Source organism: Biomphalaria glabrata, chromosome 8 (genome assembly GCF_947242115.1).
Source record: "Biomphalaria glabrata chromosome 8, xgBioGlab47.1, whole genome shotgun sequence".
NCBI lineage: Eukaryota > Metazoa > Mollusca > Gastropoda > Planorbidae > Biomphalaria > Biomphalaria glabrata.
Genome location: NC_074718.1, coordinates 29,518,466 through 29,533,620, shown reverse-complemented (window position 1 = coordinate 29,533,620; position 15,155 = coordinate 29,518,466). Strand labels below are relative to the sequence as shown.

General features: G+C 38.3%; 1 protein-coding gene and 1 long non-coding RNA gene across 2 annotated transcripts in view; both read left to right on the top strand.

The window, feature by feature from the left end:
- The first annotated feature begins 3,568 nt into the window (after positions 1-3,568).
- The window catches only part of LOC106070184 (sushi, von Willebrand factor type A, EGF and pentraxin domain-containing protein 1-like), a 42,184-nt gene continuing 30,597 nt past the window's right edge, over positions 3,569-15,155 (top strand). The window contains exon 1 of the mRNA XM_056037321.1: positions 3,569-3,817. Coding sequence (XP_055893296.1) covers positions 3,796-3,817 — 22 coding nt within the window. The 5' untranslated portion in view covers positions 3,569-3,795. The remainder of the gene's footprint in view (positions 3,818-15,155) is intronic.
- Positions 3,835-14,327, top strand: LOC106070368 (uncharacterized). Its single transcript, XR_008779228.1, has 3 exons — positions 3,835-3,858; positions 13,189-13,342; positions 13,911-14,327. It is a non-coding gene; the product is annotated as an uncharacterized LOC106070368 (long non-coding RNA).

Genomic DNA, 15,155 nt, shown 5'->3' with positions numbered 1-15,155 from the left:
GTCGCTTGCATAATTAATTTTATAAATTAAACGGTTTGCTTTTAGAAAACCAAAAGTAGCCGTTGCACCTAAGCTCTTCAAGCGGCATCGCATGGTGAAAAATATTTTTAATTTCTCTTTTAGTTTTCGAGATCTGAGTGTGACAGACGGACATTTTGCACAAACCTAATAGAGGCTTTTCCCCTTACGGGGGCCACTAAAAAGGGGCAACAGCGTGAATTCGAACTCATGGCTCAAGCCTTCCCATGCTTCTCAACCAGACATGGTAACCCTTCTGCTAGTGAAGAGCTTATAAACATGGGAGATTGTAATAGTTATCTATTGTTTCTATAGTGTCGTCCTAATTTTCATGTTGTGTTCACTAAGACTCAGACGACGACCTAAAAGGGGGACTAATTCAGCTTATACCATCACTTTAATCAGGTACAAGTTTTTTCCCTTGTTTGAGATACCAAACAAAATAATTAACTACCAATAGTTAAATAACTTAATGGTTAATTTTTTGTTATTGATTCTTGTGTTGTCAAGTAAAGTAAATAAATTTCAGCTTGATATGAGATTGGGTGTGGGAGAAATAACGTGTACAAAGTTTTTTTACCAAAAAGAAAATCTTCTATGTTTATAAGCGCTCTACTAGCAGAGTGGTTACCGTGTTGGCTTGAGAAACATGAGAAAGCTTGGGCCATGAGTTCGAATTCATGTCGTTCCCCCTTTTTTTTTAATTCTTGCAAATGCTTTTTTATTGTTAGTCTAGATCTATTGCACATTCATGAAATAAGTGATAAAGTACGCTTAATATAAGCTTAGTTTTCTTTAAGTATTTTTTTTTCTTGTTTGTTTCTCGTGTTCATTTTATGAAAGCAATGGACCTCATTCACCAATCGTAAACAAACAACATTTAGCCACGTGGCGCTCTATCTCTTCTATATAATTTACGATCTCATGTTTAATTCATGATGGTTGTCACGTGACAGTTTTTTTTCATTGTTTTATCAATAAGATCACGTGACTAAATGTTGTTTGTTTACGATTGGTGCATGAGGTCCATTATCGTATAGCGTATTATGTTATCACCAAACCTATGGTTGTGATGTTTTTATTTCTTTAGGCAGTAATTAAATTGGAATTGTTTTTTAGCTGTAGGAAGGCGTCACTGGTAATTGTTTGAGAAACAATGAGACAGGATGCGCATCACTATTGACCAGCAACAAATTGCGTATGCAATATACTCTCCGCCGCATTAAAGAATGATAATTTTTTAAAACATTTTTTTTGTTCATGCCCACTAAAACTTATCAAGGGAATGAGTTCATCTCTTCAGTAGAATAAATGAAACCCTTTCACTGAAATGCCAATATAGAATATTTTATGATCGGGGGGGGGGGGGGGGGGTATGGTTGGGTGGAAGTGATCTGTTGACCAAGTCGCAAACAAGAAAACATTTAAAATACTTTTTTTAAAAAAGCTTATATTAAGTGTAATTGTATCAAATAGTTTGGATCAGTTATGTAATTACATTTGTAAAAGATCTATACAGATGCACTCACATGCATGACCTGTGGCAAACTCTGCCTCTCCAGAATTGGCTTGATTAGTCACACCAGATTCTGCCCCGTCTCATGACGAAACCAAAACCAGTGACTCATCTGGGTGCATCCATTGTCTTCCGAGACAGTAGGAGCCATATAATAGATCTAGAGTAATCTAGACTAACAATAATAAATCTGTGCGATTAGAAATATTTTTACCAATTGTTTTTGTTTAGCGCTATTTCATGCTTTTAGCTTTCTCATTACGTTAGCTGTCCAGTTAGAAAAGGAGTTGGCGGGAGAAAGAAGGGTGTATCTGGGTTTATATTACCGTGATAGCTTTCAAAAGCATTTTAAAAAATATAAAAAGTTGAACGATCTAGATTCGAACTTGACAGCCCTAGACTGCTCAAGCCTCCTTAAGCCAGCACACTAACCATTGTACCAGAGAAGTGCTTATGAAGATTTTAGAGTTTTCTATTGCAAAGCAAAGTATAAAGATTCAACTTATACCACCACATCAGTCAAGTACAATTTCTTTTCTTTGTTCGTTACCAAACAAAGTAATTAATTACCAATAGTTAATTAACTAATTCTTTTTTTAAATTGATTCTTGTTTTGGCAGATAAAAGAAATAATTGTGCAAAATTTCAGCTTGATCCAAGATTGGGTATGTGAGAAATAATATGTACAATCTTTTTACCAGACAGACATACAGAGTGAGTTGATACAAGCTTTTTAAAAATGACAGGATAAACATAGACCCAAACGAATCACTATTGTTGTCCTATGTTCCACTGGAAGTCATAAGGATACGGTGAATACATGGTTGGTTGAGACATCTTAAAAATAGGCCTAATACATGTCGGCTTAATTCTTAACGTTTAATTGGTTTGGGCTCACTTAGGCACAGTAAATTTAACACTGGGGGTAAATACCATGGAAAAGTTACATATTACACAAACATTTTTGCTTCAGAGACGGAATGTTACAGGCAGTTAATATAACTATTTAAAGCATGGTGGATGAAAAGTGTTTTCATGGTTGCAGCGAGTCGTAGATGATTGTTGAAGACGTTTACTATTGACAAAATACAATCTAAGAGTTATATTTACAGTTTTCAATTAGTAATATCCTGTAATTAAAAAAAAAAGCCCAAAATTAAATTTGAAAGAAAGGAAAGAACCGCTTTAAGACCTTGCGATTTATAGGTCGATAGGGCAGTTGATGTAAAGGTCACCTGTTTCTATGACCAACGGTAGTGGGTGTCATGTGGCCAGCTCAACGACCAATCGCCTTTACTTTTCCCAACTAATGCCAGGTACTCAATAGAGCTGGGTGGACTCTAGGCCTCCTAAAGTTTCCAAAATTAAAATACCAGTCATCAACGAGATTGGAACCCTAGACCCCCTCGGTTTGGAAGCTAAGCGCTTTACCGCTCAGTCCTCACAATAAGATTCAATAACAAGAAATTAACTTCAAACAGTCTTAGTAATAAAACATCTTGTCACGCTCGACTACTCAAAATATTAATTTGATATTTCTACGCGAAGCTCGTGCGACATTTGATTTCCAAAGAAGGGCCCATTGCCGAATAAGGGCGCAGACGACGAAAAGAAAACGTATGTATAGCCCAGCAGACAACAGCTTTGTCTGCATTTGATGTGGCGAAATATACAGTTAACAACAGGGTTTGCGTGGCCATATGAAACACTTCACTCATCCTTCATCTTCAGAATCGAAGACGTTGCTTTATTAGCTAGAAACCGTTTCGGTGCTATACATTACACACAATCAGGGGCGTAGCTAGGAATTGTCCATCATTTAAGGGCCAAAAGGGTTGACCTATTTAATGTTAAAAAACACTCATTCGGGGGCCCCATCAAGTTGGGGCCGTGGGGCCCGTTGGTATTTTTAAATTCTCCCCCTTCCTGCCACCACCCTAGCTACGCCACTGCACACAATCTCCATTTTTGTTTTCAAAAGAAAAATAATGTTTTGAATTTAACAATATTTACTCTGAGATTATTTTTGACTGTCTTAACTGCCTGAAGGGAAAAAAAATTTCTAGCTACCGTATGTAAGAGAGAGGCTGGCACGAAAGCAAGGTTTAGTAAACAAGAACCAGATAGTATTAGGAGATGGGAGAACTAGGTCAGCTTAGTGTCAATCGGTAGATAAATCTTTTCTTCTTGCAATGAAGTTTCTCTAATCTTATCATTGTTACCGTCTCCGTCTGTTAGGTTTGGTTGGAAGTTTGTACGAAATGAGAGAAGAGGTAAGGGGAGGTAAGAAATAGAAATGGTGAAATGGTTAGTATTCTTGGTTAGTAAGTATCCTTATAGATTCTTTTAGTAAGAGGAAGATTTAGATCTAGTTTTTTAGACATACTTCTTAAGATTAAAGCATTATAGCCTTATAGCTTCATTTGTTACGCATGTAAAACGAAGTTATTTAGATATAATTTGGTTTTTAAAACCCTTTTACACGAGAAATATCAGAGTATAAGGTATGAATAATGAAATTCTGTAATACACAATATACATCCGACCATGGCTCGATCATTCTGCATTCAGTGTCTACTTATAGTGAAATTTATCAATGCATACAATATTAATTATATCTAGCTTAAAAATTATATTTAAAACAAGCAAATTTTTTTTTTAAAATCCTTTAAATAAACAGCAAAGTTACTTTATGGGAAAGAACTCTGCACTTACAACTATATCTCTCAATAAAATAGAAATTATTTCCATTATTCGAGATCAACTAAAATAATTAATTACCAATAGTCAATTGACTATTTAGTTAATTTTTAAAAATTGATTTATGTTTTGTTACAATAAATAATTGTTTAATGTTTCATCTTGAATTAGTCAAATATCGTGTTCAATGATCGAAGGGGACGAAACCGTACATATTTAGCATTTCTGTTAATACTGAAGGATTACTTTCTTTTGTTGGTATCAAACAAAGTAATTAATTACCAGTTATTAATTGACTAATCGGTTAATTTTTTTTTAATTGATTCATGCAATTTTTATGCCAATGATTAATTTTGCAAAGTTTCCATTTCATCCGAAATTGGGTGTGGGAGAAATAACGTGTACAACCTTTTGACCAGACAGACAGACAGACAGACAGAGTGAGTTGATAGAAGATTAGTAAAAGGGACTTCCAGAAGACCACAACAAGCATTTGCGTCTATTTGATATCGTCAAAGACAACGTTAAATTACTAGAATCAGTATTTTCGATAACGCTCTTTACATTTCAGATCTTTTCATGACAGAAAGAAAACACAAACACAATAACGTTTTGTTTTTTTCAGAGGCCGATTATAATAAACCTTTGTGACATAAGCATGAAGTCATATATTATAAGTTCACCTTTGTGTCCACACGAAGATAAACAAAAAATGGTGCTTAAGGTATACAGATTTACGGGGGGGGGGGGGGGCAGTGTAATTTATCAAGTCCTAAGAAGTTGCACGTTGTTAATTCATACATAGCTTGCTAAATGTATCGCTTCGAAGATATCAGTAGATTGTAGATCAACAAATGGAAACTTAAGAAAACAATGTGGCGTTCACGTGAGGTATGAGGTTAGGGCGTGTCCTGGTGATCGGATAGTGCTACTGCACTAGGACAAGACATAATAACTTATCTTCTTATGTAATACAGACGTCACTTCAAAAAAGGAAGATGATTACGTCCTACGCGTCATGCATCTAGTCATGCATGTTAACCAATGACTTAAATTCTGTCAAGTCACTGGTTTTCCTGGCTAATCAGACTCTAATAGCACTTGGCATTTGTACAAATTCGTCCTAGCATATGGAACGAGGAATGTGCCGTTTTATGTGCTTTTTAATGGGTCATTGTACTATATATTATGAAATGGTCTGCAAATAATCTGACTTTTGTTCCTGAAGTAATCCTATTTATGCAAATCAAATAAAGTTGTGGGCCTAAGACTGTTCTTGATGTAGGCCTACAGTGCCTACACAATAGTTTACTATTTACTATTTAACTTGTCATGATGCAGAACTTTAAGTGAAGAGAATACACAAACAGAGAGAGGACACACTCCATTGCTTAAGACAAATGTGGCCAAGTTTTTATTTTTCGAAGGTTAATGACTAGGAAGGTAGTGCTGCCACATCACCAGAAAATTCCTCAATGGACACAGTTAAATGGACTACAATGAATATTGTCTCTATCTTTCTAACGAAGCTCTACCCTTTCAGTGCCAGAGAATGAATATAATTTATTTCTCTAATAAATAATAATAATAATAATAACCGCTACCACCATTGACATCGTCTACCACAATTCCATACTATAAGGAAAACTGAAATGGAAAAACAAAAAGATATGGGAACCTAAGCTTGGAGATTAAACGTTTATGTCAGTGCCAGAGAATGAAAATTAATTCGCTTCTATAATAATTGTAATAATTATAAAAAAAATATACATGACCTCGCAGACACCTTCATGACCCTAAACAGTGAAATAGTTACTATTTGTTTATGTTTGTGTAACGTCGTGAGAATGTGTTCACAACATTGATCTAGTGTGCTACTGTCAAAGTCTCTCTCGTCAGTTCATGTGTCGTTCTAGTTTAATAAAGCCTTGTTTTAGGTTACTCTTCAGTGTTCCTTTATTTCTTATTACAATTTATTAAACTAGAAATTTTCAATTCCATGGATCTATGTGCCTCACGTATCTTTTTTGGATTTTCGTTCAACACTGTTCTCAGTCTGTAAGTAAAAGTAGTAATACAAATGGAACGTCTATTTAGGCCAAAAGAGCTGGACATAGAGCCTAGCTCGCCATCGGCTGCCGAGAAGTGGCTGCACTGGCTCAGAACATTTGAGAATTTCATCTCCTCAGTCTCTCACTGCGAGATTGACAAAAAGAAATTACTGGAAAACTACGTTTCTTCGAGCGTATTTCAGTACATAAGTGAGTGTACCACGTTCGATGAATCAATCAAAGTTCTACAAAATGTCTACGTGAAGCCTAAAAGCGAAATTTTTGCACGGCACATGATAACTCTTTGTCGACAAGAGAACGGACAAACCGTTGACTCCTTCCTACTTAAGCTTAAAAGTATGGCCAAAGACTGTGACTTCAAAGCTGTCACCGCTGAAGAACACAGAGATATCTTCGTAAGAGACGCCTTCATTACTGGCCTGGCTTCAAACAGCATAAGGCTGCGACTCTTAGAGAAATCTACTCTAACTCTACAGTGCGCCTATGAAGAGGCAAGACAACTTGAATATGCCCATAACCATGCCATGGCGTATAACATCCACTCTGAAACTCCCTGTGGAGCTAGCGCCGACGAGGAGAGCCTTTCTCCAACGACAAAAGTAGAACACGAGGTGAGTGCGGCGACTAGTAAAAGATGTTTCTTTTGTGGAAACAGCCCACATCAACGCTTTAGATGTCCGGCCCGTGACGCTACATGCAACCTGTGCGGTAAGAGGGGCCATTTCCAGAAAGTCTGTAGATCGACCAGACAGACACTCAAATCTATAACCTCAGCCATAGCGAAAGCAGATGATGAGACGTCTCGGACTACAACCGTTGGATCTTCCTGGGCATCGACACCAGCGTCCGGTCTTACTAAATCTACTATTTCAATACTCGTCAATGGAGTACCATTGAAGGCTCTCGTAGATATGGGGAGCAGTGAAAGCTATATATCTTCTTCAATTGCTAAAAGGTACAAATGGAAATTAGAAACGTCCAGAAACAGAATCTACATGGCCTCTACACATCTTTCTCGCACTACTCACGGCCATATTTTCGCTAAAATAAAGTAAAAAGATGAACAATATGAAAGTGTTAAGCTCTCACTACTAGATGGACTAGTATCTGATGTAATCTTAGGGCTAGATTTCATCAGCCAGCACGAAAAACTGATGATCCCATTTGAAGGAAAACGAAGCACTCTCCAGGTCTGTACGCTGAAAGCTGCACGAGTTGAAGCCCCTCACCTCTTCGCTAATCTGGCTCCTAACTGCCATCCCATAGCCACTAAATCTAGAAAATATTCTATGCCTGACTCCAAATTCATTCAAACTGAAATCAAGAGACTTCTATCTGACAAAATTATTGAGCCTTCCACGTCCCCGTGGCGAGCCCAGATAATTGTAACAACGAATGAAAGGCACAAAAAGAGAATGGTTATCGACTATAGCCAAACCATCAATCGATTCACTTACTTCGACGCGTATCCCGTGCCAAAAGTTGATGAACTGGTGCAGGAAATATCTAAATACTCAATGTACAGTACATTTGACCTCAAAAGCGCTTACCACCAGATACCTATCAGGGATGATGAAAAGCAGTACACGGCGTTCGAGGCTGGCGGAAAGCTTTATCAGTTTTGCCGCATTCCTTTTGGAGTGACAAACGGAGTCGCCGCATTTCAAAGGACGATCAACACAATAATTGAGGAGGCAGGGCTACAGGACACGTTCTCTTACGTGGATAACGTTACCATCTGCGGACTTGACTCCATTAGCCACGACCAGAATCTACAGAGATTTCTCAATGCCGCTAAAAAGTACGGTATCACCTTCAACAATGATAAAAGTGCTATTGCGACCAATAAAGTATGCCTCCTAGGCTACGAAATCTCACAAGGGCAATTAAGACCAGACCCCGAAAGATTTCAAGCATTGAGAAACCTACCTCCACCACAAGACATGAAATCACAAAAGCGGGTGATTGGACTACTGTCCTATTATTCTCAATGGATCCCAAATTTCTCCAACAAGATCCATTTATTGGTGAACAACAAAGCCTTTCCTCCCCCTGAACAAGTACAACAAGCTTTTAAACAGCTAAAACACGAACTTGAAAACGCTGCTGTGTCGACGATAGACTACAATCGACCACTAACAGTCGAAACAGATGCCTCTGACATCGCGATTGCCGCCACTCTTAATCAAGACGGCCGTCCTGTCGCCTTCTTTTCAAGAACACTCACTAATAGTGAACGCAGACACTCAGCAGTGGAAAAGGAAGCATACGCTATCGTAGAAGCCCTGAGAAAATGGCAACATTACCTTATCAGTAGACCCTTCACATTGGTTACAGATCAACGCTCAGTGTCTTTTATGTTTGACCAGCAGAACAAGGGCAAGATCAAAAACGAAAAGATTCAAAGATGGCGACTGGAGCTTAGTTGTTTCCAATATGACGTCGTATATCGACCCGGGAAACAAAACGCTGCGGCGGATACCTTTTCAAGGAACCACTTTGCGTCAGCAATGACTGGAGAAGACCTCAAACTGTTACACAACAACCTCTGTCACCCAGGGGTCACGAGACTCCTCCATTTCGTTCGGACTAAGAACTTACCTTTTTCCTGCGAGGACGTCCGCAAAGTGGTAAACCAATGTAAAACTTGCGCTGAACTGAAGCCTAGATTCTTCAAACAGTTTTCAGGCACCCTCATCAAGGCTACCCAACCATTTCAGAGAGTAAGCATTGATTTTAAGGGGCCACTCCCATCTGCTACTCACAACAAATACTTATTAACAATGGTGGATGAGTACTCACGCTTCCCATTTGCCTACCCATGTCCCGATATGTCCTCATCTACTGTCATAAAATGTTTAAATCAGCTGTTTTCCTTAGTTGGGATGCCAGAGTACGTCCATTCTGACAGAGGTACGTCCTTTATGTCGAGGGAGGTGCAATCCTTTCTGCACGAGAGGGGAATAGCTACAAGTAGAACAACCGCTTTTAATCCCTCAGGCAACGGACAAATTGAACGACTAAACAAAACTCTATGGAACGCTGTTACTTTAGCACTGAAAGACCTCGATCTCCCGATCTCAAGATGGGAGCTTGTCTTGAACCAGGCCCTATACTCGATTAGATCATTACTATCTACGGCAACAAACGAAACTCCACATGAGAGAGTTTTCCGGTTCAACCGGAAATCCTCCTTCGGGATATCTATCCCCACTTGGCTATCTAGCCCAGGTCGAGTGTTGCTGAGAAGAGAGAACCGATCTTCAAAGTATGATCCTCTCTCGGAGGAAGTCGAATTGCTGATGTGTAACCCCCAATATGCCGTCGTACGGTTGCCCAGCGGTAAAGAGGAGACGGTCTCTCTAAGACGCTTGGCTCCCACCCCCTCCCCATCCACAACAACAAGTGAACCTTCGTTCTTCCCTCAGAGTGAGGATAATGAATATCCTCCAGAAACTCAAAACACGGAAGTACCAGCCAACACCCCTACGGTGACACAAGAAAGGAAAGAACCCCTGGTAGGCTCTGAGGACCTCCGAGCGCTTCCTCTTGAAAATACCCCACTTGACGCTCAGGAACTCACTAGTGACTCCCAAACTGTAGAACAGGATAATCAACCCCGTTACAACTTAAGAGAGAGAAGAACCAGACCGAACTATAGAGTCTAGAGTTGTTTCTTTATTGCACTACCTATGTTCTACATAAACTGGCATTGTTTATCTCTTGCTACTGATACTAGAGTTTACTTTTCACTTACTTACGTGCATGTTTTGCTTACTACACTATTTGTTAACACTTAAAACAGAAACTAGTAATTGTTTATAAGTCATACAACAGATACTGGTTTTTAGGTTTCTTTGTATCACCATTTATTAATGTTTACAAGAGAAATTAATATTTCGACACTGTTTATTGATCTATTATATTACATGCACTGGCATTCTCTTTTTATTTATGCTATTGGCCTACTATATTACTATACTTGCTATTTTAATTCTAGGCGGGGTGAATGTGGTGAAATAGTTACTATTTGTTTATGTTTGTGTAACGTCGTGAGAATGTGTTCACAACATTGATCTAGTGTGCTACTGTCAAAGTCTCATTTGTCAGTTCATGTGTCGTTCTAGTTTAATAAAGCCTTGTTTTAGGTTACTCTTCAATGTTCCTTTATTTCTTATTACAATGATTCTCATTATCTGTCTGCGGGCGGGACTGCTGCAGACCTGCAGAAAATTTCGTAGTGGAAACTCCGAGAGTACGAAGAAATTTGTTTCATTTGAATGATTCTCTATCCTGGCAGGGTTTCCCTATTTTAAACACGTTTCAAATAATAATACAGCGCCATAGAATGAATACCCATTCGTTTCTATCATAACAATAATAGTAATAATACAATGAATTTTGTTTCTCTTTATACAAGCTCGACCCTTGCAGTACCAGGAAAATTAATACATTTCTACAATGATAATAATAATGGATTTAGAAAAGATTTGTAGAGTTAATGCGAATAACTTAGTAATATATGATCGTATATGTCTGGGGTAGAATGTAAGAATAAGTATTAGGTTTAGAAGTCTGTCCCATCTCCGTGCTAAGCTCTTCATCGTATCCATTCAGAACATGATTGTATAGTTCCCTTCTCACACAATAAACAGTCACCATGATGGAAAGTGTTTCAGTAGATTCAGGACACTGGCGGATCCAGGGGGGGGGGGGGTCGGACGAATTTTAGTATAGAATTCACACAATTTGTATACGAATTTATTAATTATGTTAATAATATGTACTAATTATTTAAATTTAAAACTATTTTTAGATTATTTCGCCCCCCCCCCACTCTAGTATGTTGGCCGATTTGGTGGGGTCGGGAGGGGGCGATGGCATCAATCCGCCCCCCCCACCATAAACGTTCGAGTGGGGGGGCGATCCAATTTATTTGTAGAAATCACAGCTTGCTAACATAATCAATTAAATATCTATATGATTAAAACTTGTTATTGATATTTTAACCGATCTTTATATTATGTAATTCCCCTGTTGGCCAATTGGGGGGGGGGGGGCGAATACCTCTACTGCCCTTCTCACCTAAGCCTTTGAGTGTGGGGGGGGCGGTCCTACTTTTATGGGGAAATCATAGTTTGTGACTAAATTAGTTGAATTAATATACACATTTTATATTATGTCGTTCCCCTTCTGGTATTTTGGCCGATTTGGTGGGGTAAAAAGAGGGGGGGGGCGGGGCGATTGCATGTACTGCCCTCCCCACTCTAGCCATCTGAGTGGGGGGGGGGCGGTCCTATTTTTATATAGAAATCATAGTTTGTGAACAAAATTAGTTGAATATCTATGTAATATAATCTACGTATTGATATGTGAACCCATTGTATATTATGTCGCACCACACTCTAATCTCAAATTTTATGATTAGTAAATATAAAATGAAAAAGGGTTGTACCAGGTGGGAGGGGCGATACATGCAATCGCTTCCCCCCCCCCCCCCCATCGGACAAACCAATACTTTTTTTCTTTTGTATTATAGTTAAGAAATTACAAAATAAGAAAAATCTGTCACTAATATAATTTATCTATGCTATAAATTAAACTCTTTTATCGAGTCGCCCCACCCCTATTCTTTAATGCCAAATGCAATCATTAGCAGAAATTATAAAAAAGAACGAGGATTAATCGTTTTCACTCTACCGCACCTCCCCTTTCCAGACAGAGTTTATGTAATTTCACATAAATTTATCATAATTATTTTAAGAAAGACTTTGCTTTGGAAAAAAGAATTCAAACGAATTTTTTTCAGTATAAGAGTCACGATTGAGATGAGCCACTGACTAATAATGAGCTGTAGATGTCAGGAGTATGCGTTTCTGCAGTGACAAATGCGGAAAACGCTTTTGGCGTCGGGGCTTTGCCCCGAACTCCACTGACTATTAATGAGCTGTAGATGTCAGGAGAATGCGTTTCTGCAGTGACGAATGCAGGAAAATGCATTTGGCGTCGGGGCTTTGCCCCGAACTCCACTGACTAATAATGAGCTGTAGATGTCAGGAGAATGCGTTTCTGCAAGTGAAGAATGCAAGAAAACGCTTTTGGCATCGGGAATCCCCGAACCCCACTAATGAATAATGAGCTGTAGATGCTAGGAGTATGTGTTTCTGCAGTGAAAAATGCAAGAAAAGCTTACAGCGCTCCCCCAGACCCCCGAACTTGCAATAGGAAGGTCTCAACATGACTGGGTTTGTTTTCTCGCCGAAGGTTGAGAAACGTTGCTTTTTTTATTGTCATATATATATATATATATATATATATATATATATGTATATATGCTGTACGCACGTTTATGTATAGGGTTAGGGTTTACGGGGCGTTAGGGTTAGGGTTTGGAAAAAAGTCGCTACCCCTCTTCCCCCCCACTCCAAAGTTCTGGATCCGCTAGTGATTCAGGAGGTTTTGTTACAATCACCAAGTGGTAGGGTGTCACTCAACTTGACAAACGTTTCTTTCAACAATTACGAGTCAGGATTTGACATGTTCTATATTTAGAACAAGTTTGTTCATAATTTTTAGGATTGATTTGAAGGTTGAACGTTTTATGTGCTGACGTGTTTTTTTTTCTTCAGATGCATTGTGGGCCAGAATCTTTAGTTGCCAATTTGATCTCTAGCATCTAAAAATCTCTTTCAGTTACCGACAAATAGAAATATGTTCACTATAGAATGTAAAAAACATTATTTATGAGAGAGATAATGCTTTTTAAAAAAAAATATACTCTACTATGCAGTGCAATTGTTAAGTTGATTGTGTATGCTACTGTAAACTTTTATCAAAATGCTATTTGTTCCCATTTCATCAATGAAAATTTCAACTCATTAGATTTGTATATTTGATGTTATCAAGACCTTGCTGTAAGGAACAGCACCAGGAAAAAGGAAGAGTTGCAGACAAAAGATCAGCGGCGTAGCAACCATGGCACGAAGGGGTTCAATGCGCCCGGGCCCACGACCACTAGGGGCCTAAACGGGGTTAAGTAAGGAAATGTTTTGACTATAAGAGTTTAAATGCATCACATATTACATTATTCTAATTAAATCATTTTTATTTTTTTCTTAAATTTTATTTCTGATGTCCGAGCAAAGTAACAATGTAATCTATTAAAGGAAGGTAACTCTTAAATTGTCAGTACAGCATTTCGTTTAAATCTAACGTGTTAAATTTTTTATTTAGTAATAATAATAACAATAATCATAACAATAACTACGTGTAGGCCTACTCATTGTGAACGTGTTCTAAACGATGAATTATATTTGCTTGTGTTTTGGTTCATGTGTTATTTATTTCTTTAATATTACAATGCATATTGACTAATTGAAATACTTGAATTCATTATATGAGTAAACCGTAGATGTGAAGTACTTATGATTTTAAATTGTGACAACCATCAAAACATATCTCGTATTTTAATATAGTAATACACGAATCACATATTTATAGTCACTATGTCTTCCGATTCTTTGAAGTACAAACATTTGTGCATGGAAACCAATCTTGAGACCACAATCAACTTTCCACTCATTAACATTAATTTCTTTCCAAAGGTTTAAAAACCATCGACTGCAAACTAGACCAAGCTGATGTAAAACAGGACTATTGCGCTGTGGGAAGTCCTCAGTTTCCCATACCTATGATGACCAATACACATTTAGAATATCTGAAGATTCAGCATGTCACTCAGAGTCCCGAAATGTTACATGGTTGACCAATGACATTGGCCCCTACAATGATCTGTAGTGACCTAGCTTAGTTTAGAGATCATGTTAGTTTTGTAAATAAATATTTTGTGCAGTGTTTTTAGCGACGGTAAAAGTAGTCAGACAGACGAATGACGTTGCAGGGTACACGATAGGAGAAGAATGTGGCTCGGGCTGGTAGAAAGATGTACAGTGAAAAGACCATTAATTAAAACGACGGATCATGCCAATCTGTAAATAAACATCAGTTGAAGAATTCACAAAGTTTTATTAAGTCTGTTATGGATAGTTGTTGTGTCCCTTGGATGTGTTCGGACTCGCATTAGAATAAGTGAAGAAGCATTAGACAACACACACACTCTAAGACAGGACAGATCCAAAGCCTGAGGAAATGGACTTCATTCGCCAATCGTAAACAAACATTTAGCCACGTGACTTTCTATCTCTTCTATACAAATTACGTAATACACAATGGCTATAACGTGACAGTTTTTTTTTTCGTTGTTTTATCAATATTATCACGTGGCTAAATGTTGTTTGTTTAGAATTGGTGATTGACGTCCATTGTTCTCCTTTAATCCGTGAGGATCAGGTGTACCTTGTTTACTGTCTGGCGTAGAAGTCTGTTTTCATTGACAGGTACTTCTCATTAGATACAGTAGAGCACAGTTTGGGTTCAGTCACTCTCAGCTTATAGGAGGGGGCCCAATTTCGCATTCCTGAACCCTGGCCCACGGGTACCTTGCTACGCCACTGCATGAGATGTGATGGCAAGACAACATCAAGGAATTTGGGGGCCTTTCAAAGAAAGAGACACTAGTCATGGCAAAAGACAGGGAAACGTGGAGAGAGATGGCCAGTACATCTAGTGCCTTGCCTCATCAAAGGGAGAGATTAAGCTGAAGGTGTGATCAACTTAGAGTAACGAAACCATGGGATACCAAGCAAAGTGTCTCAAAGCGAGACTTGTCATTTACTATTAAGTTGATTTCAGGATGATTTAAACACGATAACTATAAAATGCTTCTAATGGTGTCCGTCTCAAATAGCCTCTAACTACTGTCCAACTCTTGGCTATCACAGACAGGAGAG